Source organism: Pyrus communis, chromosome 2 (genome assembly GCF_963583255.1).
Source record: "Pyrus communis chromosome 2, drPyrComm1.1, whole genome shotgun sequence".
NCBI lineage: Eukaryota > Viridiplantae > Streptophyta > Magnoliopsida > Rosales > Rosaceae > Pyrus > Pyrus communis.
The window spans coordinates 34,363,191-34,388,210 of record NC_084804.1 but is presented as its reverse complement, the minus strand read 5'-3'; the positions used below and the strand labels follow the sequence as shown (position 1 = coordinate 34,388,210).

The window sequence follows — 25,020 nt, the reverse complement described above, 5'->3', positions numbered from 1 at the left end:
TTTTACACTCATTCCATAGCAGAATATGAGATGTTAGGCCTAGTAAAGGTGAGGTACTGTAAAACACCTACTAAGCTTCTGTAAATAGTTGGATGTGGAAGAGTAGTGCTTTCTGGTATATAGTGGCCTTAAAGGTATAGGAGTAGGTTTACAAGTCTCTATGCCATCCTTTTTAACCAAATCTTGAACATACTTAGATTGGTGAATAAGCAAATCACCATTCTCTTTGCACTCAATTTGCAGGCCCGAAAACAAGTCAGAGGACCCATATCTTTCAATTCAAACAATTCTACATGATTATTAATCATTTGTTGAACTTGAATATTAGAACCAGTTAAAACGATGTCATCCACATAGAGCAATAAAATGACCACATGAGAACCATCATATATGACAAACAAACTAGCATCTGACTGAAAGGAAACAAATCCCAAAATAGGTAAGGCTCTTATAAATTTAGAGTGAGAAGCTCTAGGAGCTTGTTTGAGACCATAAAGAGATTGAATGAGTCTGCAAACATAGTCAGCAAACTTGTAGAAAGGCAATTGTAATATCCAATTGCCTAAGTTTCCACTTATGAGTTGTAGCCAAAGCCAGAATAAGTCTCATAGTAGAATGCCTCACAATTGGACTAAAAGTCTATAAGTAATCAATGTCATGCTAATGTGTAAAACCCTGAGCAACCAATCTAGACTTGTACCTGGCAATACTCCCATCAGAGTTCTTTTTAACTTTATACACCCATTGTCACCTTACTACAGGAGGTGGAACTAAAATCCAAGTTCCCTGAGACTTTAAGGCATCAAATTTCTCCTGCATTGCTTGCTGCCAATAACTGTTAGAGGATGCAGCTCTAAAACTCTTAGGTTCATCTATATCAAATTTTTGAGCCACCAGAATAACCAGACAAACAATTGAAGTCTGAATCAATACGTAAAGACTGTAATTTTGGTAAAGTAGCAAGATAGGCAGAAGAATCATGCCTGAAAATTTTACCAGTTTGCAATCTGGTTTAAATTGCAAGTCTAACGTTGGATGTAAGAGATGTGTCAGAAGGAACACAAGAAGATGAATGATGAGATAGGAAAAAAAACCTTAAGCTATGCAGGATGAGGGACAGTAACATACAGGAGGAATCCTGAAGAGTAGCACTGTTGGGAGTTGGAGTAGTGAGTGTTTCAGATTCCTAAAAAGTTGCAGAACTAGAGACAGTAGTGGATGAACTTGCTGAAGTTGATGAATCACCTTGAGAGATAAACTGAGGAGCAACAAAAGTATTCTGAGAAATAGCACCTGGAAGAGTAACCAGTACTGAAGGTGACGACACATCGTTGGAACTGAGTATACAGTGCTATGACTGAGAATACTTCGAATGACTTTTCTAGAAAAAGTTTCTTATCATGTACTGTATGTCTAGAAACCATTAACTTTTGATTCTGAAAGTTGTAACAAATAATCGCCTTATAACCAACTGAATAACCTAGAAAAACATTAAATACAGACCTAATTAGTAACTTGTTGCTAATGTAGGGCCTGATATATTGATATACTGCTATTCCAAAAACCTTTAAATAACCCAACTCAGGTTGAGTATGATACAAAGCACAAAATGGAGAATCCATGTGTAATGACTTGGTAGACATCCTATTGATAAGAAAAACTGCATGAGCACAAGCATGGAACCAAAAGAATTAAGTCAAGCCTGCTGCAGCGAGTAAAGTGATGCCTGTTTCAACAATGCGTCGTGCCTTCTTTTAACAAAACGATTTTGTTAAGGTTCATAGGGACAAGAAGTTATGTGTTGAATGCCCTTAGATACTAAAAAACTATCACACATTACAAAGATATTCACCAAATGCCTCAACGATATGAAGATGTGAAGCATAACCAAAGATATGAAGTAAACAAAGCATAACTTGTCAAACTCATCAGACGCCTCAACGCACGCTGAAATGTCTAGGTTCCAAATACACGTATTAAATTGTCCACAAAAGAACAATACTAGTAAACCAACTGCACATCTGCACTATATCAACCGCATTCTTCAAGCAGCTCGAGAAAGCATGTGAAGAGCGGAAATCAATACAGTTGCTGATATTGATCATTCCTTCTGGTCATTTTTCGCATTATCACAGAATTATGGCATGTAGTAAGAAACAATGTCAGTGTGCATGCCAAACTTCCAAACCAGCCCTTCTATTTTTTTCACTTTACTCTCTTCCATATCTTGGGGAATCAATCTTTGGGCTCTAAAACAACTTCAAAGTGCATTTGCGACCAAAGAGTTTCAAAATACTTGTGGCGGAAACTCTCCTGAAACTAATCTAGGATTTCTAGTTTCAATTTGCTAGTATTCTCCTTCCAGACTTTTCTTAACATAGCACAGCTTACCCGTGCTTGACCTGCTGCCTCTGGCCTTAAAATAATAGCTGGGGGGGGGGGCTGCCATAGACTCGAGAACAGATCTTAAACATGGCAACACCTGGCCATTCAGCAAACCATAAGCAAAAACAGACACTCGGTCTTTAGTCTTCAATTGGATCAGTATGTAGTGGAAGCTTGATGACCAAAGGCTGGAATGACAAAATGTAATACTCGGTCAGTTAGAAGGTCATAGTAAGGTTTATCTGTTGGGGGATCCGAGAAAGTGCACAGAGACCGAGCATACTGAACACGCCACTCTGTTTTACACTAGTAACACCATGCATGTAAGGACGTCCTGTATTTATCAACTCACTGTATACCAGAAACTCAGGGGCTGAATTAGAAACAGATGACCAACGGTGGAGAAACACTGTCTCCTTAAGCATGCCGGCTTGATATAGAACTGCATGGACTTTTTTCTATCTCCTTCAGATGACCCTGAACTTCCTCTAATGCATTTGGCAACCCTATCTACCCAACCAGCACAGATAGCTTGGCATAGGAGCTCTTCCTCATACAGTGAAAGAGGGTTCTTACTGTGGGAAACCCTCCAAACATGTTCAACATCTTCCCAACTTCCAAAAATCCATGAAAAGTCATTCTCGCCACCAGAACCACCACTTTGATTAAAGACAAGCTGGAGTAGTTGCTTTCTCAGCTTGGACATTTCCTCCATTGTTTTCGGGTGTAGACCATTGGCATTACAGAATTCCACTGGGCTCTCTGCAAGTTCATAGCACTGCAAAGCAAAAGCTACGGACAGATCATCACTGTTGGGATTAGAAAATTTTTCACGCAAAATTTTACAGCTAGCTTGTCTATAACTTTAATGTTCCCGTCTTCATTTAAGTCATGGCTTTCTTCAAACTGCCTGACAAAAGGATTTGACAAACTCAAAGCAGCAGCTGCTGCAACTGCATATGCTAGCACTAAATTAGCTCCAGAACTCTTATTCTTACTCAAGACTTGAATAACAGTAAGGAGCATCCTAGTGTGGTGAGGACTCATGGGGTAATGAGCCATGGCCCTCCCTAGAGGTGTCAGTCTTCCATCTTTGTCAAGTGCTTGAAGAATCTTCAAGCAACGCTCTGCTTCATCCAAGGCAGCACCATCTGGAGGAGTTGGAAGTGGAAAATTGGATACCTGGATGCCCAAAAAACAAGGTCATATAGTATAACACCAGTCCAGACGTAAAAGAGGAAGCATAAATAAGACCATATAAAACATTATTACCAAAATACATCATGATAAAAAAAATTAATATAATTTCAGGTGAAACAAAACACTGCCTAAAACCTAGTAAGAACCATCCAAAACCATGAACATAAGAAGATGGACGATACATCTACAGCCGATAAGATCCGCACCTAACCCCATGAGGTCAGTATTTTCAATTTTACGCGTAGTCCGGAGAATGAACATGAAAATCTTGTGAAGTAAACCATATGTCCACCCCACAAATCAAGTTACTGGAAGAAAACTTCAGTATATGTCTACCCCCGTTGTTGTAAATTTTTAACATGCAAACAAGACAGCTAGAAGGTTATACGAGATATAGACCCAACACCAAAACACATTTTGCACCTACCTTATCAATATTCATGGATTTCATGAGAAGGACAACACCATCCACAGGGACCTTAGATATTTCAGCCAGAGAAAAGTCAGGAAATATGTTACTATAGGCTGCAGAAGAGTACCGACGGTAACAGTGGCCAGGCCCCGTTTCCAGCTCTTCCTGCAGGTTGAGCAGCCGATGCCTTACTTATCCACTGTACTTCATATGTTTCCGTGCCACTTGAGGAATTGTAGTTCTTCACTTCTTTTCCAGTATCGACAACATACTTTATCCCAGGTATAGTTAAACAGGTTTCAGCCACATTAGTGGCCACAACAACAAGACGTTCTCCTTCCTTGACTTCTTAAAATACACGAAGTTGAGCTGCCGCAGGCAGCATTGCATAAAGGGGGAGAACATGCAATACGCCAGGAGAATTATTATCATCAAACCCACTCGTCCTATTACCATTTAATTAAAAAAAATGCAAAATGAAACTTACCCATTTTCTTTGTTCCTATGCATTGGTTTTAATTTTCGAACACATAGAGATGAATCGGAGCAGTGGCCAACAAATATTTTGACACTAATTTCTAGTCCAGATTAAAAAAAGTTGGAAAAAGAACAAATTTTGAACGAGGTTGGCCGAGAGTTAAAGGTGATCCTGATTCCTGAGCAAAGGTTAGCCGTATCATGGCATTCTTCCCAAAACTGGACTCTCGATGGTGCCTTCAGTCACGTCTCTCTTAGTCAACTGTTGTTGGCTTGTGTGAGGTTCAAACCAACCACTTAGGGAACCTCACTAGTCCCCTAATGGATCATTTTCACGCCTATGACAAATTCTATATAAAGGCATATACATTTTAACTTTTTCTTAGCCAAAGAACGTTTTTGATTCATACTGTTGGAAAAGCCTTAAATTGGAACCACACCAGTGTGACACGGTCTTACTTGTCTTTCTTGATAATAGGGACACCGCAGTAATTCTACGCTTGTGTAGACATCGCTCTCGTTTCCCTCATCAAACTGGATTTATATTTGTATTATTGGGTTTTTCTTGTCTAAAAGGATAATTATAGCGATCGGACAGGTCCAGAAAGAATTGAGTCAGAACCGATCATGTCCTAGCCGAAGCTAAATGCCCAACATAAATATAAAAGGAAAATAAAAACTAACTTTTTTTTTTTTTTTTTTGGAACACAATAAAAACGAACTTTTAAAACCGTAACTCTTCCCATTTTTCTTTCTTGGTTCTAAGTTTTGGAGTGTGGGACGCTCCTTTCTGGGTCAAAAGCTTTAAATTGTGGGTTGACGCCTTTGTCGCCTGAGACATCTGTGGGCTTCTGCGGTGTCAGAAGAACTTAAGAATTGCTATACCAATACACATGTAAGTGCTGTAAGTTAATCATTACAATGTCGTGGAAAATGAGGGGGGAGGAGCTGGAACATGTAGACCAAGAATGTAGAAAATAGAAGTTCGTGGTTCATGTTTCTGTAGAAAGCGCTAGCCGTTGTGTGAGGAGAAGAGAGAATCCGAATAGAAGATTTGATGGAGGTGAGGGAAGTGGTTCGGAAAGCAAGATGTGTTATGAGTCAGGTATGAGTTTTTAAGGAACTGTTTGGTATTCAATTCAAATACTGTTTTATAACTCAAATACAAGGTTTGAGTTCCAAACTCCAATATGGTTGGCCTATTTTAAAAAACTAAATTCAAGAATACCTTAAAAACAAAGGAAAACTAATGAAAAGTCTTCAAAAACTTTAGTTTTAATGAAAACGACAAAATAAATGTGTAAGTGAATAGTATCAGGAGTGACTTTTTAAGATAAAAATGTCATTATCATTAAATGTGAACAATACTAAGAGTGTTTCATTAAGATTCCCATAAAAACAATGCCTATTTAATAAAAACACGAAAAGTATGTCTATTTGATAAAAACACAGTGTGCCTATTTGATAAAAACACGAAAAGTATGTCTATTTGATAAAACACAGTGTGTGCCTATTTGATAAAAACACAAAAAGTGTGTTTTAAAAGTTTGTAAACACCAATTAAAAAGGGCTTCAGCAACATCAAAGATACAAACCACAAAACTCCACAACCGATCCTCACCATCTCTCTCCCGTCTTCCACTTCTCTGTCATTTCTCTCCTCTTCCGTTTTTCTCTCATCTCTCTCCTCTTCCGCTTCTCTCTCATCTCTCTCATCTCCCTCCTCTATTCGCTGCCACAACTTTCCTAGTTTTCCTATTTTAAGATCTCTATTTTAAGATCTAAAACAGTGTCTGAGTATAGTACCAAACAATTTGCTCTATTTTGACATGTTTAGCATCCTAACTATTGTAATTTGGCACCCGTCCCTTCTGTGACTCGGGAGAGGAACTCTTTGCGAATGAGGTTCCATCTTTACCTTGTGCAGAAGTATCGCTACATGGATTCCAGGGGTTCCATCCTGGACTCAGTAAAATCTATATTTCGCCCAAAACTGGATGGGATACAGAGTTTAAGGAGTGGAAGTTGACGATAAACAAAGATGAATAATCGATAGTCGATTGGATATCACCTATACTGCAGGGATGAAACATTTGTAAAGACATTTGATTCCAGAATTGGTAAGAACGCATCTGTAGTGCCTTTACAAATGTCTCATCCTTGCTTATAGATGATATCCAGTCGACTATCGGATCTTCTTTTATGTTTACTGTCAACTTCCACTCCTTCAACTCTATATACCATGCAGTTTTGGGCGAAATATCGATTTTACTGAGTTTGGGATGGAACCCCTTGAATCCATGTAGATCGAACTTCTGCACAAGGTAAAGATGGGACCTCATACGCAATGCGTTCCTTTCGCGAGGCCACGGAAGGGATGGGTGCCAAATTACAATAGTCGGGATGCTAAACATGTCAAAAATCAAAATACAGCAAATTAACAAATAAGCCGAAATAAAACATACACAAAAATTCAGGAGTAGAATGCATTTAGAAGAGGAGGTGCGGATTTGAAAAGCTTACATGGATTAATTTTAATGTGGAAGTTGGAGTCGTTTGTACATAAAACTGGAATACAAGTAATCTCGGAGAAGTGTGGCCTTGCACACCATGAAATTTGGTATTTCCAATACAAATTTGTTGTAGTTTGGTAAGGTGCTGCCTACCTTCAATCCAATGATTATATGCTTTCTCCGTCAACTGATTCAAAAGAAGAGGGAGAAGGATAATAAAAACTTTTGTTATTGTTATGTAGTAGTTGAGGCGAATAAAAGAAGTAAAGAGATAAACATATAACATGAACTCTGTAACATGATTTCAAGAATAAAAACTTTTGGACTTCTATTTTCTGCATCCTTGGTCTTTCAATGACATTGTAATGAATAATTTACGACACTATCGTTTGTATTCGTATGGCAATTCATCTCAGACCGCACAAGCTCACGTGCGTCGTGGACGACATAGGTGTTGACCCACAATTTAAATCTTTAGAACCAGAAAGAAAAATGGAAAAAGTTATGGTTTTAAAAGTTAGTTTTTTTTCTTTCTTTTCTTTCTTTTATATTTATTTGGGCATTCAGCTTCGGCTAGGACATAGCCAGTTCTAAACCTCACTTCATTTTGGACCGATCCGACTGCTAAAACTATTCCTTTTAAACAAAAAATTCGGAATAATTTAAATTGGGGAAACAGTTTAGGAGAATAAATTCTACACAAGCGTATAATTACTCTGATGTCCCTATAACCAAGTGAGGCCATATCACACGTTGTGGTATGAGCCAAGGCTCTCCGCTTCTTTTGGCGAAATGTGCATGTACGCGTGAAGATGATCCATTAGGGCATCATATGAAACTCTGTTGGATACTCGGTTGTACACACAAATGGCCTATTTGAACCAAGATTAGCCTAGTTGAGTACCTCTTAGACCATCAATAAGTATCTAGTGTTGATGCAAAATGCAAAATCCAAACAGGTGGGAAGCAATCCAAGAACAAACATCATCCACCGGACCCTCCAACAGTGAAGACAAACTTCGATCGATCTGTTAGGATTGAGCGTGGCTGCGGGTTTCGGTATCAGAGACTGATGGACAGCTAAATATCCAGCCACCGAGGTTTCAGCCTCCAACTCTTTCGCTTGAAACGAACAGTAAATAAATAAAAAAGGTTCAAAACACTAAGTATAATGGCCATAGATAATTCTGGAAATAATTTCTTACCCGTTTTGTACAGAAAGAATAAAGATTGAAGATTAAACATTGAGATCGTACACAAAAAACTTATCAAACTCATCAGACGGCTCTACGTTAGCCTGATTAGGCATCAAATATAAGTGAACCCTTGAATTACCTTTTAAAAATTGCTTCTTCACCACCTCAGTTAATTGTCCAGAAAAGAACAATAATTGGTAAACCAACTGCACATATGCACTATATAAACCGAATTGTTCAAGTAGCTTGCGAACGAATGTGGAGCGGGAATGTGGAGCGGAAATCCATACGGTTTCTGATCCTGATCATTCCATTCCTTCTTCTGGTCATTTTTCACATTTTCACAGAATCATGGCATGTAGAAAGAAACAATGTCAGTATGCTGGCCAAACTCCCAAACCAGCACTTCAACTTTTCACTTTTACTCTCCTCGACATCTTGGGGAATCGTTCTTCAGGCTCTAAAAGAACTTCAATGTGCATTTGCGACCAAAGAGTTTCAAAATACTTGCAGCGGAAACTCTCTTGAAACCAGTCTAGGATTTCTGTTTTCAATTCACTGGGATTCTCCTTCCAGACCTTTCTTAACATAGCACAACTGTCTATCTTCTTCATTCTCAGCTTGGCCAAAAGATTCCCTACCCGTGCTTGACCTGCTGCCTCTGGCCTTAAAACAGTAGCAGGAGGGGCGGCCATGGACTCGAGAACAGATCTTAAACATGGCAACACCTGGCCGTTCAGCAAACCATAAGCAAAAACAGACACTCGGTCTTTATAGCCTTCAATTGGATCAGTATGTAGTGGAAGCTCCCATAAATGAGGACCAAAGGCTGGAATGACATAATGTAATACTCGGTCAGTTAGAGGCTCATAGTAAGGTTTGGTATCCGTTGGGGGTGCCGAGAAAGTGCACAGAGACCGACCATACTCAACAAGCCATTCTGTTTTAACACTAGTAACACCATGCATGTAAGGACGTCTTGTCTGTATTAACTCGCTGTATACCAGATACTCAGGGGCTGAATTCGAAACAGATGACCAACGGTGGAGAAACACTGTATCTTTAAGCATGCAGGCTTGATATCGAACTGCATGGACTTTTCTATCTCCTTCAGATGACCCTGAACTTCCTCTAATGCGTTTGGCAACCCTATCTGCCCAACCAGCACATATAGCTTGGCGTAGGAGCTCTTCCTCATACAACGAAAGAGGGTTCTTACTGTGGGAAACCCTCCAAACATGTTCAACATCTTCCCTACTTCCAAAAGTCCATGACAAGTCATTCTCGCCACCAGAAACACCACTTTGATTAAAGACAAGCTGGAGTAGTTGCTTTCTCAGCTTGGACATTTCCTCCATTGTTTTCGGGTGTAGACCATTGGCATTACAGAATTCCACTGGGCTCTCTGCAAGCTCATAGCACTGCAAAGCAAAAGCTACGGACAGAGCATCACTGCTGGGATTAGAAAATTTTTCACGGAACATTTTCACAGTTTCTTTTAGTTTCTTCCTCCCCAACTTCCCTAGCTTGTCTTTAACTTTAATGTTCCCGTCCTCATTCAAGTCATGGCTTTCTTTGTGGCTATCTTCAAACTGCCTGACAAAAGGATTTGACAAACTCAAAGCAGCAGCTGCTGCAACTGCGTATGCTAGCACTAAATTAGCTCCAGAACTCTTCTTACTCAAGACTTGAATAACAGTAAGGAGCATCCTAGAGTGGCGAGGACTCATGGGGTAACGAGCCATGGCCCTCCCTAGAGGTGTCAGTCTTCCATCTTTGTCGAGTGCTTGAAGAATCTTCAAGCACCGCTCTGCTTCATCCAAGGCAGCACCATCTGGAGGAGTTGGAAATGGAAAATTGGATACCTGGATGCCCAAAAAACAAGGTCATATCATATAGTATAACACCAGTCCAGATGTAAAAGACGAAGTATAAATAAGACCATATAAAACATTATTAGCAAATAGCATCGTGATTAAAAAAAAAAAATTAACATATTTTCAGGTGAAATAAAACACTGCCTAAAACCTAGTAAGAACCATCCAAAACCATGAACACAAAAAGATGGATGATACATCTACACCCAGTAATATACCACACGGTCCACACCTAACCGCATGAGGTCAGTATTGTCAATTTTACGCATAGTCAGGAGAATGAACATGAAAATCTTGTGAAGTTAAATCATATGTCCACCCCACAAATCAAGTTACTGGAAGAAAACTTCAAAATGTTTTATGGTCTTGGGGATCAGTATATGTTGACCCCCACTGTTGTAAATTGTTAACATGAAAACAAGACAGCTAGAAGATTATACGAGATATAGTCCCAACAGCAAAACACATTTTGCACCTACCTTATCAATATTCATGGATTTCATGAGAAGGACAACACCGTCCACAGGGACCTTAGATATTTCAGCCAGAGAAAAGTCAGGAAATATGTTACTATATGCTGCAGAAGAATACAGACGGTAACAGTGACCAGGCCCCGTTCTTCCAGCTCTTCCTGCACGTTGAGCAGCCGATGCCTTACTTATCCACTGTACTTCATATGTTTCCATGCCACTTGAGGAATTGTAGTTCTTCACTTTCTCTTTTCCGGTATCGACAACATACTTTATCCCAGGTATAGTTAGAGAGGTTTCAGCCACATTAGTGGCCACAACAACAAGACGTTCTCCTTCCTTGACTTCTTCAAATACGCGAAGTTGAGCGGCCGCAGGCAGCATTGCATAAAGAGGGAGAACATGCAATGTGCCAGGAGAATTATTATCTTCAAACCCACTATTTTTTCCCGTGCAAGAGTCTACAGTATCTGAAATAGGTTCTTTTGCATCAGAGTTGGAGTTTAAAGAAGTTTTTCCAGCTAAAGCTTCAAAAGCGGCCTTCAGTGAAGCAATTCCCCCCTCCTCTCCTAAAACTTCAGCAACATTACTATCACTTTCAGGGATATCATGGAACAATGAGCCCCCATCGTCGCCAAAACTTTCCAGTTCGCTCCCTGTTTCTGAATCATACGAGGCATCCAACTCATCCTCGTCTATATCATACTGATCTTCATCAAAAGAGCTAAATCTATCAGTTTGATGGCCCGCTGAACTTCCATGAACCTCAAATGCTTCATTAATCTCCTTCATGTCTATTTCCTCAGCAGAATTTATTTCAGAAACTTCACTGGCATCACTCCTGGTATCCCCTTTAGATGTTTTTATACTTGGTGCCTTTGAAGCTCTACGTAGTTTTTGACACAAGTATTCTACTTCCCTCTGCCCAGTGACAAAGACGAGTATGGCCCCGCGTGGCAGCCTCTTGTGAATAGCCAAGACTTTTTTATATGCTTGCTCAATATAATCCTTTTCCTTAGTTCTCTTTGAGAAGTGAATGGATACAGGAAATTGTCTGGTGGGAACTTCTATAACCGGTGGGGTATCATGAAAAAGCTTTTTACCAGAAATGAAGTCTTCCACTCGCAAGGTGGCACTCATCAGAACAAGTTTCAATGGAAATATCCGTTGATCAGGACTTATAGTTCTTCCCAAATGCATTTCCTTTTGCTGCTCTGCATATCTTTCCTGCCACCATATGCAAATCAGTACAACAAAAGGGTCAAAAACCTTGACTAAAAAATTCTTGGCAATAAACATTCTTGAATTTCACCTCACGAGTACGAATTACACGTGAAAGCATTCCAATAAGTATGTCGGTGTTCAAGCTCCGCTCATGAGCCTCATCAAGAATTATGACAGAGTATCGCTTCAACAAAAAGTCATTCTGTATAAAAAAGAGATTCCTTTAACTACACCGAACATACATAGCTAAATTAGCTATACTCCAAAATTGCATAAATGTGACAGTAAAAAAATAGGTTGAAAATAGATCCCAAGAAGTAACGGACAATTCCTGTACACTTGAGAAAGGGGAAGAACCAAAACCATTACAACTTCAGTTCAGGGTTGAATAAAAGTGGCCCATTTGAGCATCTTCATGCAAAAGTAAATTGTGCAAATACTATTCAATACTCTAGTAATTCCATCCTCATGGTTCAATAGTATGTATATAAATATATAATATACATGCATAGACATCATGATACTGCAACTTGACATTAATGGCTTCATTCTTATCCTTCGTTGGCTCTTTGATAAGATGAGAGAAACAAACAAGGAATGTGAGTGAGGAGAAGGGGGTGTTATTTTCAAGGAAAAAAAAAAAAAGGAACGATATTGTTGGTCTTGGTCTGATTCCATCATCTAAAACCATCTATTTATCCTGTTCCCTTCAAAACTAATCCTACACACAAATGTCGTAACATTATGTGCAAATAGTTTGGCCCAGAAAGCCTAATCACTCACACACACACACAGACAGAGGATAAGTATAGCGAAACAGTGATTGTTTGATGCACAGTTATTTAGATCATGATATGCATTAGAAAAAACTGCTTAGCTATTGAACCTGAAGTTCCCGTAGTAATATTCCATCGGTCATGAATTTGATGGAGCAACTTTCACCAATCCTTTTGTCATACCTAACTTGAAACCCAACCTCTTTACCTAAATGAAGACCAAGCTCATATGCCACACGCTTAGCAGTAGCAAGGACTGCAACACGGCGAGGTTGAGTAACACCAATTATACCACTTCGTGCAGAAGAGGAGCTAGAACCAAAGCCAGCTTCAAAAAGAAACTGCAATATGTGAACCAAAATGTAGAAATTAGGAGAGTAAAGGAAATTAAGACCAAGCATACACAGTAACGATAAATATAAAAACAATAATATGGCAATAACCTACCTGAGGAACTTGGGTGGTTTTACCACAGCCAGTCTCTCCGCATATAATAACAGTGGAATTGTCATTAACAGCCTCCATTACCTCCTGCTCCATCATTATTATAGGAAGATCCTTCCTTGTGTTTTCAACTTCCTCAGGCCTTGATACATGCACTATGGTTGGGGAAATAAGAGGCCTCGGTGCAGGAGAAATTGATGATTTACTCACCCTGCTGATATTTGCTTTTGGCATCTCCTTTACATGGTCCTGTCCAAACCCATCCCCAAGTACAGTTAGTTGGTAGCAGTCATATACAAATGAATGTCACTCAGAAGATATATAAAAAAACCATAATACCACAGTTCTTACCACTGTTAAACAGTAAAGTATAGCATGTTGATTGTGTTTTGGCACATTGTTAGTCTGTTACTCTTACTACTTATCCAAAATCCAATGTCATATCGGATTGCTCATAGGACGTTATTTGTTTATTCCTGTTTTGATTTTCTATTGAGGAGGGAATATCGTAACAATAGAATATATGCCCAAAAGACCAACTAAAGTTTCCTTTTTAAAATGCATCAACCAATAATGGGAGGATGTAATCGGTAAGCCAAATGAATAACATGAAGAAAAGATACTTTGACGAACTCATAATATAATGAAGAGAAACATACCATCATCGATTTTTCACTATCACCATTCACACATGAAGGGGGAGAAATGTTTGTGTCTTGTTGCAAAGACATGTCAAGTTTGTTGCTAATAGCATTTTCAATAACTGACGAGGAAGCAGCAGTTCCGCTATTGATGCCTTGCCCTCTGCCACAAGGTCGCAAAGACATGTCAAGTTTGTTGCTAATAGCATTTTCAATAACTGACGAGGAAGCAGCAGTTCCGCTATTGATGCCTTGCCCTCTGCCACAAACTTGACCTTGAGAGGAGTCCAATGAAAAAGTTGTCTTCTTTTGGATTTCTTTTTGTAATATCTTCGACTGCACCTGATCATTCTTGCCAATATCCCGCCATGATTGGGTTTTTTCTACCTCAGGTTCACTTTCACTACTAGTATGGTCACTATCTATCTTGTTAAATGGTTGGGGGTCAGTCACGAAAGCTTCAAAGCCAGCTTTGGAAAATAGTACGCCCTTTTGACATTTCTCCTTTTTAGACTCAACCTAAAAGCATAGTGATTAAACAGAATGAAACTCCTATTAAGAATAAAGAAATGAATCAAAATTTGATTAAATTGGCAAATACAAACCTTGCCAATGTTCTTCGAAGACTGCAGAAGAGAATACACAGTCTCTGGAAGCTTGTATTTCCTGATAAACGTAAACAACACAAAATTAATTTCATCAAACCCCATCTAGATATCAAGCAAAAAGAGGGGAGGGAGCAAGGAAGGTATATATAGACATACTCTAAGGCCTCAATGCTTTTGGAGATTGAAAGGGCTTTTTCCTTCTCATCCTGGAGAATTAAAAAACAGCAAACCATTCCAAATCCAAATCCAATTAAGAGAAAACCGAAACAAAACGAATGTGCATGGATAGATAGACCAACACACCTCCAACTTCTTCAGCTTCCTCTGCTGGGATTTGCTAACCGTTGGTGCTTTTGTTTTATTGGGTTTTCCACACTCCTAGGGTAAAATCAAATTAAGCGAAGAACGAAACAAATATCAAAACGAAACGAAAACGCACAGACAGATAGACCAACGAACCTCCAACTTCTTGAGCCTCCTCCGCTGGGATTTGCTAACCGTTGGTGCTTTTCTTCTTTTACTGGGTTTTCCACACTCCTAGGGTAAAATCAAATACGATTCAGAAACAAATTAAATGGAATTCATTGACAGAAAAGATGAAAGCGGTGATATCAGTAAATTAATTTCAGTTTTCACCTGATTGGTGCCCTTCCTTTTGTTTCTCTTAGCTGGCAATACGAGGGCGTTGCTATCACCCCCGCCATCTCCCAAGCAAAGTTCCATCGTTGGTTCGTCGATTTACCTTCCGGCCTCTGCTTCACGTCACAGCCCCAGAACGGTCGAACAGGCTGCCGTCCCCGATTCGATGTTCAACTGACAGGGTTTAGGGTTCAAGTAGCCATGTCAATAATCATAGTTCCCCACAAACCATAAACCCTAAACCCTGGCTGCCCCTACTTTTAGGGCGTGTTTACGTGTTGTAATCAGAATCAAAAGTCGGCGTGTGATTCGGATACAGGTATTCTAGCGTTTAGTAAAATTTGGAGGAATTAAAATGGGTGGGGTCCACTTGAAATATGGAATTGGATTCCTGAATTTGGAAGAATAGTATTCCTGAGGTAGGAGGTGGGAGGTGAGACAAACGGAATTCGGAATACAACATTTCTACCTATTATAACCCCAGCTAATTCCTAAAACTCCAATCTGCCATTGAAATCAACAGACCCGGACCTCTCCGCCTGCCTCCCTTTCACCTCCCTTGCATTTACACCCGAATCAACCAATCCCAAGAACCCTAGGGCGTCTTTAGATATCGTAAAGCTCTGGTTCTTCTATGGTCGTGGCGTCGTGGTCATGTGGGGATGGAGGAGTGGGAGAGACGGAGCCGCAAGAAATGATAATGAAGGATGCGCATAAAATAAAACGTTGGGGTGGGAGGGAGAGGGTAGTGGCGATGGTGGTGTCGGCTGGGGAGGATTAACGAAGGGAGAAGGATTCTCTCCCCTCTTCTTTTTTTTTTTTTTTTTTTTTCTTTTCCTTTCTATTTGAATGGTCACGTTAAGCCGCGTCAACATCTTATATTAATTTTTTATAGAAAGAGACAGACAAAATAAAGAGTGTGAGAGGAGGGGATGGAAATGAATGGAAAGATGAGAGAAGAGAATCCTAGTCCCCGATGAAAGATGTTGGGAGAAGAGGAAAGGACGTGAAGATTTGAAAATGTCGAAAAATTAGGCTGCTTGGGAAGTTATGGGAGAAGAGGAAAGGACGTGAAGATTTAAAAATACGGAGCCTAAGGATCAAATAATCCGGGCCGTTGATGACACACCCCGACCGGAATCGAGGCATGCTGGGCGTCACATGAGGATAACGTGGCCATGTGCACAATGCGGAAGTGATAATGATATGAAAATGTGAGTAAATAAAAATCCGAACTAGCTAACTTACACTAGTTAAGTAAACAAGTGCACGTGGAAGTATTTAAAGTGTAGATACACATATTCAGAGCATAGGTAACCTAGATGCAGTCCAGCCAGCTAGGTAATAATTATACAAGGCATGAAAGAAATCCCTACATTATTTGAGGTCTGTCGGAACCGCTGTAGAGTCCTTGTAAGCCACCAACACAAACTTCTAACTAGAACCTGAAGGGGCGCAAAACAGAAAACTTGAGTGGAAATAACAAAGCTTTTTAAAACTATTTCACTTTCCGAAAATAATAACCCCTCACCATAAAACCCGTGTAATTTCCAAGAAAATAGTAATGCATACATATGTAGAAATCATGCTCGAGAGTAATGAAAATCGAGTATATGCCATGTCAAGTATCTCAGCAACGAAATAAGTACGCTAGGTGAAATAAATCAATATAAATGATATGTTAGCCAGAGTCACCTAACGTGACCTGTACGGCTGAACCTATAGCTCATCAAATATGCATGCACACGAGTCGAAACCACCTATTATGGTTTGTATGACAGGGTTGAGTGTAAATAAGTGCGCTCAAATGTTACGATCACGTGAAGGCTATGAGAATAATCATGGGTCATCTACGAGTCAGAACCACCTATTATGGTCTATACGACAGGGCTATGCATCGAACTTGGATCCAAGGTGAACGTGCGGTGCTGGAGCTGAACATCACGTGAAAGACTGTGCCCTGGCCACGAGCGGGAGCACTAACACTGGGGTGCAGGATAATGAGCTCTACATGTCTCTACGTATAACCATAACCAATGCAACCACTAACATCATGCAGTACTCACCTGAAACTTACCTGGCATCCGCAGCGTCATACAATAGTATGCATATACACATCAATGCATATAATAAAATGAAATTCAAGCATGACATGGCATTTAAAAGAATACGCTCGTTTTAAAACAGCTTTTGGGAAAATGTAAAGCATATATACATATATATAGAAAACCAAAGGCCCACTCATTGGTATGTTGCAGGGTCGTAACCCCCGAGTCTCACCTGGCTACGCTCGTCCTCCGGATACATCTCAATTATATGTGAAACAACTAATTTAACATTAATTTTAAGCACATAGCCAAAACTGTGTAATAACTTTTCATACGTTGCTTAATTCGGGTGTTTGAATATACTATCGTGGCTTACAACAGTCAACACCATGAGCATCATCATATTTTTAGAAAAAAAATTTCGATGTCCCACGCGCCCTCATGCGCCGACCAAGGCACGACCACACTCGCTAGACACACCCAGGCACTTGCCTGGCACACTAACGGATTCCTTAACGATGTTAGGGAATATTCCGTTAAATTCCTAGAATATTCTATTAAAGTTACCTAACACCGTTAGTATATTTCGTCAAAGTTGACAAAATATTCTCCTTCATTCTCCAGTGGTTTGTCGGATTCTGGCGCCGATCGCCGCTGCGTTGCTAGTTTCTAGAAAAATTTAAAATTTTAATATCTCCTTCAATTCAACACCAAACTTCACAAATCTTATAAGGATTTGAAACTCTCAACAAGGAGAACAAATCCTTACCTCTTAGAGGTCCTAAAACCGACGGAACACGGTCGGAAAGTGACTTGGAGTAACCGGCTAAACCTGGAAACCCACAGTCGAGCTTATTCTGACGTTCAACCTTAATCAAAATTAGCCTAAAACACTAGAGGAGTTGTGTGGATACCTTTTTTAGTCTCGAAACCACGTAAATCCTTCACGATCGTGTCAGAGGATATTGGAACCCTCACCGGAGTTCTAGGCTCCAAAGTTCCCGTCGTCTATTCCCTCAACTATAGGTATGGATAAACTAGTGGAGTCACGAGGAAGATGATGATGACCAATTTAGGAACGATCTATGTCGATTTGGTGGTGGTTGGAATGATGATTCCTCGGTTGTACGGACATGGAAGTCTTGAGAACAAAGGTGAGGGATAAATGCTGGCGTGTGTGTGTGAAATTGGTCACGGGTTGGCCAATTTAAAATGGCCTCAAGCCCTAATTGGGCTATAGAATTTAGGGTTTAAACAATTGAGTCCAAATAGAAATAAAACCAACCCAATCTCACTTATTCATCCGTAATATTTTCATTACGAACCCGATTCGATCCAAACTCGCGTTAACACTCTCGTGATGTCGAGTACAATTTAATCACACTAGTGACAAAAATAATTTAAAACCATATACACACGTCCACCTCGCCAAGCCAATGAGGGCATAATCATCATTTACACTTTCGGAGAGAAAAATATATATATTTATTCGGGACGGGTCGTCACAGTTGAAATTTAATCTAACGGTTACAATTATTATAACTTTAGAGGAGCCTCATGTTTGTAACAGTTGAATCAAATTTGAACGGGCCGAATCATTTGATCCTTAGGCTCATTTTTTTAGATCTGGAGAGGATTTGTACTGGGGGGGTATACAAAATTAGGTTTAAAAAGGTAAAAAAGGGTTAAAAATTTAGTTTATAAAGAGAGAGAAAATTCAATTATTTATGGGTCAAGGTTGTTTATGAAAATTAAATTTTATTAATTATCACATAAAATAACTCATTTAGATTAAGGGTAGTTTAGTAATCAAATGGTTTCAAATTCCAATTCAAAAGTGAATTGGTAAACAATTTATCTAGAATTGACATTATTCTTACTCCGTTTTCCGATAGTCTAGTAAACACCTTTCTTAGAAATCTCTTTCTGATTTCTCATCAATCAAATTCTTTCTTAATTCAATTTCACCCATTTTGATTACGGATTAGCGTGCATTCAATTGAAATTTAGAGAGATTGTAATAGATTTATACATTCATAGATTTTTGGTGGAGTTTAATAAATTTATAGAGATTTTATGTAAAATTTTGATTTAATTTTCTCAAAATCTCCATAAAAAATGTGAGATTTGAGAATGTTTAAAATACATTAAGAGATCTCATTCTCTTAAATCCTTCAACTTTCTAAAATTCTTTAATATATATATTTTAATAAAACAATAGCGTTCATTGATAGAAATGATCCAAAACAGCTCTATTTGAGGTAGTACATCAAAGATTACAAATAGATGGAGAGACTATTTACAAGCAATCCTCAACTAGAAGATCCAATTAAATACACTTGAAATATTATAAACTTTTTTGAAAATCTTAGCTGAATATGGTGGATTCCTAAATAGATAATGCTAGGAAGAGAGGTCGAATTTTTAAACCAAAATTAATAATTCACTTATCAACTTTTGGTTTACAAAATTCTATTTGCAAATTTAATTTTCCTAACATTATTGCTTTAATTAAAAGTATTAAAATTCCTCAAAATCCTCACTTTGTTTGTGTTTTTCTTTTTTCTTTTAATCAAAGCACTGGTTTTGTTAGATTAACCATTGATGAAGTTCAAACTCACGTTATCATGCAAAAACTCAACACTTTTCTACCACCCATGGTAAATGACTATTTGCATCTTCGGAAATTTGGGAAATGATATAGGAAAGTAAAATGCCAAATATACCCTTAACTCTAAATCCACACACAGTAATTGGCGGTTATTGTACCTATCCAAACTTCAAGTATATCTCTTTAGCCGTACAATTACAGTTACTCGCAGCTGAGCTTAAGCGACATACTCATCTATCAGGCATGGCTGTTGCCACAACAGTCACTGTGAGCTCACTATGCGCATCTCCACTGCGCTCACCTCGCACCGTGCCAAACTTTGTGTACCAATTCGCACCAAAATTCTCGTCTTTCAAAGTGGGTTTTGAATCTCTGCAACTGCGGACCGCTCTGCCCGCAACGAAGCTTGTGGTTCGAGCTGCTCGAACCGAGTCCAAAGGCGTCTCACTGGGCTTCCGAGCTCCCAATTTTGAGGCACTACATATATACTTGTTCTTTTTATTTTTTGCCAAAATATACTTGTTCTTATTAAATTTTGTTCAAAATTTGTTTTTTTTTTTTTTTGATTGTTTTGGGGAATTGGTTTCAGATTCCGGAGCCACTTACTGGGAAAGTTTGGAAATTGGAAGATTTTGAATCACATCCTGCATTACTGGTGAGTTCTTTCTTTGTGTTTTCTTCAATGGTGTTTTGGCTGGTTATTGTTTGATTGATTTTCTAACTATATGTCATGTATTGGATATTGACATTTAGTTTGAGTGGATTTTTAGATAAATTAACATGAACTGAAGTAGGTCCTTATTAAATAACAACTGCAAATGACTTTACGTTCGTTTTATCTTACTAGAATTTGAATTTAAAAACTTGTTAGAAGTGGCACAACCAAGTTGTAAATGGAAGATTATTAGATGAGGAAATTGCAGTGCTCTTCTAAGCCAACAAGGAGGTTTCCTTTATTTTGTTAATGATGATTCTAGGTCTTATCGTTGCTCTGAATTACTTGTAGATCAAGTACATAGCTATAGAAGTTAGTTAGTTCATTCAATTCACTTTTTGCTGTCATGTTTGGGAACAATTTACACTTGGGGCCCGTTTAGTGGCTTGGATGAGATTGAGCCTTAGAGATAGGATTGGATTGATATAGACATGTAAGATAGGACATGTATCTCATGTATAAGGGTAGGTTAGATAACCCACTCAATTGTGGGTTCATAACTCATCATGCTTGATCGTGTCCACCCCACATTTGACTCATGCCCAGTCATTTCCACCCCACAATTGACACAACAAACAAAGGACCGGAGTCAAGTCCATTTTAATTGGTCACAACTTATCCCAACTAGCCCACCAGGCAAGCGCTTATAGTACTGACAGCCAATGGCTAGCCTGCCAGATATCCGAGTTTTTGGAATGTTGCAAACTTTATATCACTAAAAAATGAGATAGTATCTCGCTATTTTCCACTCACAGCAGGCTTAGCATTGGATTAAGCTGGGGGTGAGAGCATAAACAACTAACTAGAATACCACTTTAGTTCATTCCTATAGTACAAGAAATGCAACAGTCTACATATTGAAGTTTACATAACTATTGGCCAATAGATTATACTGAGGAAGATACTACCACTGAGCGCTTTTAGTTGAATATTCGTTCCAAGTGTCATTTCTTGAAGCAACCAATTTATTCTGATTTAACTGGAACCTTTTATGCTTTATCATTAGTAAGGAGATCTATATGCCATCACCGGACATCTGTAACGTTTCAGCTGCCAATTTTTTCTGTGCATACCTGCACATGACCTAGCTAGGTCATATGTAGCTTGAGAAAATTAGGGAAAATAATTATGAAATCTACTGCGATATGTGACATATGAAAAGATCAGCACAATGGACCTATAGTGCACAGACTGTAATCTGCTGCCTCCTCTTAATGTTGGAAGTAAACTCTATGTGGTTTCTTAACTAAATAAAATATTAGATTGCATACATTATGTGTTTCTTCGCATATAAGCAAGGGATTGGATGCATGTTAACAGTGCAATGGTGCAGGTTATGTTTATCTGCAACCACTGCCCATTTGTTAAACACCTGAAAAAAAGTATCGTGAAACTTGCAAATTTCTATATGAAGGTAAGACTTACGATAGCTGAAATTTTTTTCCTTCTAAGAGGCTTGCTTCATTAGACAGTTGTACCCCAAACTTCACTGTGCAAAGGAATATATGATACTAACTTATTCAAATGTGTTTATTTGTGTATTTGTTACAATTATATTGTTAAAACTTTTTCCCAGAAAGGACTAGCAGTTGTTGCAATATCTTCAAATTCTGTAGCTACACATCCACAGGTACTAGATTCTACTAGCTCCATAGTTTGGGGTTAGAGCTTGTAAAGCTATTGTATGATCCGTTAGTTGTGGAACTCTTCCTGACAGGATGGACCACAATTTATGGCAGAAGATGCTAAACTGTTCAAATATCCTTTCCCATATCTATATGATGAGGTATGCTACTGCCAAAGTGCCAATCTCAACCTGCTTTATCTCATTTTGCTCTTTTATTGGGGCCTGTGAAAATATGCATGTTGCTGAGCGATAATATCTTACTATCATAAGAATCTGGCAGGTTTTGGTATAAATGCAAAGTTCTCAGTCATACATGTACGCACACACTATCAAAATTAAGTTTCTCAATGTACTAATTCAAACTTGAACTTTATTTAACACAAAAAAAAAAAAATAAATAAATAAATAAAAGAAGAGATACTAATGGCTACAAGTGCATGAGTAGCTCGATATTTGGAATGCAAGACAGGCTGGGAGGTTTCATCTATTGGGTTTTCCAGCCCATGATGAGTTGTCCTAAGGCTATTGGGAAATATAGTTTTAGATGATTAATTGTTTTCCCAACTGAGTTGTTTTCCCAATTGGAGTTGTTTACACAGTTGGAGTTGGTTTCTCAATTGGAGAACGATTCATAACTAGATTCCAATTTGGATTAGTAATCCTTATTGAAGAAAGACCTTTATTATGTCTATATAAAGGGGCTATTGTACTAGTTTTGAATTTGGAGCAAAAAAATATTTTGTATACCACTCAAGGGATTGAAGTGAGAGAATGTTGTAAAGGCAAAGTGTGTGCGACAGAAAAGAATAGAGATAAAGAGTGTATTTCTTTTTCTTGTTCTTTCAAGTTTATCGTCAAGTTCTTAATTCTAGAGTCTTGGCAAGATTATTGGTTGTACTTATTATGATATAGTGAAAGATTGTTGTTGCTATCCTGTGGACATAGGCACATATAGCCGAACCACCTTAATTCTTGGTATTGTCCATCTTGGTTTTTTCGGTTTCCTTGTTCATTCTGTTTTTCCCATTCTTAAACGCGATATTCACAACATTATCTAAATCAGTGGTTCATTTTATGAAACATGGGTCCCTAAAAAGCAAAAGTCTCTGCAAGTGTAAAATTTGAAGGTATAGGGGTGTAAAAAGAATTTGCTTTCTTAGATGTAGCCTATTAGAAACAATCAAGAAATGATAGTCTTGATTATTATGTAACTTCAGCAACTTAAGTCACTTTTTTTTTTCCGTTTCCTATTCTACTGGTCTTGTATTTTTTTTGTCAGCTGTAGGCTAGCCATTCCTAAAACTGAGATTTCGAGGGCAGTCGAATTCATGTCACACCTTGTATGAAGTCTAATAGTGTTTCAACTTACTTGAAACACAATAATGCTCCTGGTAACTCTTTGAATAGTGAATTCATTATCATCGTTGAATGTGTTTAATACAGTCACAGGACGTGGCTCGAGATTTTGGAGCAGTTTGCACACCCGAGTTCTTCCTATTTAAAAAGGTGACCACAACCTACACCAATCAATTTGTTGAAACTGTTTAAGGACAGTACCTCATTTCACCTTTTTCTTTACGGGACCAATTGTAAATTGTCAATGTGATATGAATTTGAGTTTATCGACCTTTTATTTTTATTTTTACCATTTCTATCACACAGCTAAAATTATTACTACTTAACAGGATGGACGGAGGCCATTTGAACTGGTGTACCATGGCCAGTTTGATGATTCAAGACCTAGTAATAATGTTTCTGTAACTGGAAGGTAGGCCTATGTGGTTTTATCTTTAATATGTTCACATGTTAGCTTTAGAACATATATTCTGAGTTATAGGAACTGATTTGAAATACTCCATTCCATGTAGGGACTTAAGCCTGGCAATAGATTGTGCTCTCAGTTGCCAACCAGTACCATCGAATCAGAAGCCCAGGTACCTCTTATGCTACTTTTTTTTTTTTTTTTTTTTTGAGGTCTTTAGGATTATGGTCTTGCATGGTTATATTCTGAAAGTCATTATTTTTTTGAAGTGTTGGATGCAGCATAAAGTGGCAACCCTAGAGATAACTGTGATATGTAAACTTGGTTTCAACTTTCTTGAGATTATAATCTGTGAGTAAATTTTTTCTTCATGACGTTTCTTTTGAATGGACGGCAGCCTTATTTATATCGGAATGTAACTTATAATTTCTTCTCATTGTTCCTCTAATATTCCTTTTTTCATTGCTTTCAGTTTCCGAAACCACATAAAGATAGGATATACTATAATATTTGATTTCCTTTCCCTCATTTCGGTGAGAAGCTGTTGTAATTGGAAACCTACAACGTTTTTATATACTATATTAATCAATAAATTTGTCTCCCTCAAAATATGGGATGCCTGATGATATTTGCACACATGAGCTCCAATGTTTGCTACTTCCCCCAATGTTTGGTACACTAGATCTCGGCGTCTCGCGCCTAAAACCTTGCAACTGAATGCACCAGCACATTGCAAGATCATGGACATTGGCCTAAAGGAGAACGCAATATGGTATGTTTTCCCTGCTACTGTGTGAGATGTATAAAGCTGTAGGATGTTTGGGAGGACAAGTTTAGAGACATTTTCACCTTTGACAGCTGATATGGACATATTCTTTTCATTTGTAACTGGGTTTTCCTTCTGTCACATGTCTAGGTGCACGAATGGTCCTAGTTTGTTTTTTCTATTTCTTTTTATTATACAATGAAGGGTAGGTTTTCGCTTTCCATATCCCACCTTCCGTATTGTGTCTAGATTGGAACTTGAAATCATCAGCGGATAAGTGAGTTAGGAGATATATATTGTTGAACAATTTATTAAGTAGGTGATAATGTGGAACAATTTATTAAGTAGATGCTTTTAGCTGGCTTGTGTTTTGATTTTTCTTTCACAGTGAAGTACAATTAAACTCTTCCATTTCTCATACTTCTGCATTTGATTGTGTTCTAAAATCTCTTTGAGCAATTACAAATTTTGAGGTTCTGATTTTCTTACCCCACCTAACATAATTGAGCATGCCGGGAATGGGAAAATTTGATAAAAGGGTGGGTGCCGATTGAAGCACTGTGCTGATTGATGCCCCTAGCAGTTGAAACAATAGCATGCTGATCGATGCCGACCAATAGGTGTTGCGT

At 38.5% G+C, this 25,020-nt stretch overlaps 2 protein-coding genes and 1 pseudogene across 2 annotated transcripts; 1 reads left to right on the top strand and 2 right to left on the bottom strand.

The window, feature by feature from the left end:
• Window positions 1-747: 747 nt before the first annotated feature.
• On the bottom strand, window positions 748-4,507 carry LOC137725098 (ATP-dependent RNA helicase DEAH13-like; annotated as a pseudogene).
• A 3,748-nt stretch (window positions 4,508-8,255) lies between these two features.
• LOC137725515 (ATP-dependent RNA helicase DEAH13-like) lies at window positions 8,256-15,387 on the bottom strand. The gene is made up of 11 exons (XM_068464229.1): window positions 14,860-15,387; window positions 14,683-14,760; window positions 14,527-14,601; window positions 14,380-14,429; window positions 14,221-14,281; window positions 13,634-14,134; window positions 12,978-13,223; window positions 12,641-12,871; window positions 11,843-11,956; window positions 10,540-11,757; window positions 8,256-10,048 (listed from the first exon to the last, which is right to left on the bottom strand). Exons 1-11 carry the CDS (start codon window positions 14,944-14,946, stop codon window positions 8,591-8,593), a joined length of 4,119 nt encoding a protein of 1,372 aa, XP_068320330.1. The 5' UTR covers window positions 14,947-15,387; the 3' UTR covers window positions 8,256-8,590.
• Window positions 15,388-19,727: 4,340 nt separating this feature from the next.
• On the top strand, window positions 19,728-24,061 carry LOC137726372 (uncharacterized). Its single transcript, XM_068465291.1, has 9 exons — window positions 19,728-19,995; window positions 20,111-20,176; window positions 21,570-21,650; window positions 21,813-21,866; window positions 21,954-22,022; window positions 23,307-23,369; window positions 23,549-23,631; window positions 23,732-23,797; window positions 23,895-24,061. Exons 1-9 carry the CDS (start codon window positions 19,765-19,767, stop codon window positions 23,923-23,925), a joined length of 744 nt encoding a protein of 247 aa, XP_068321392.1. The 5' UTR covers window positions 19,728-19,764; the 3' UTR covers window positions 23,926-24,061.
• Window positions 24,062-25,020: the final 959 nt, after the last annotated feature.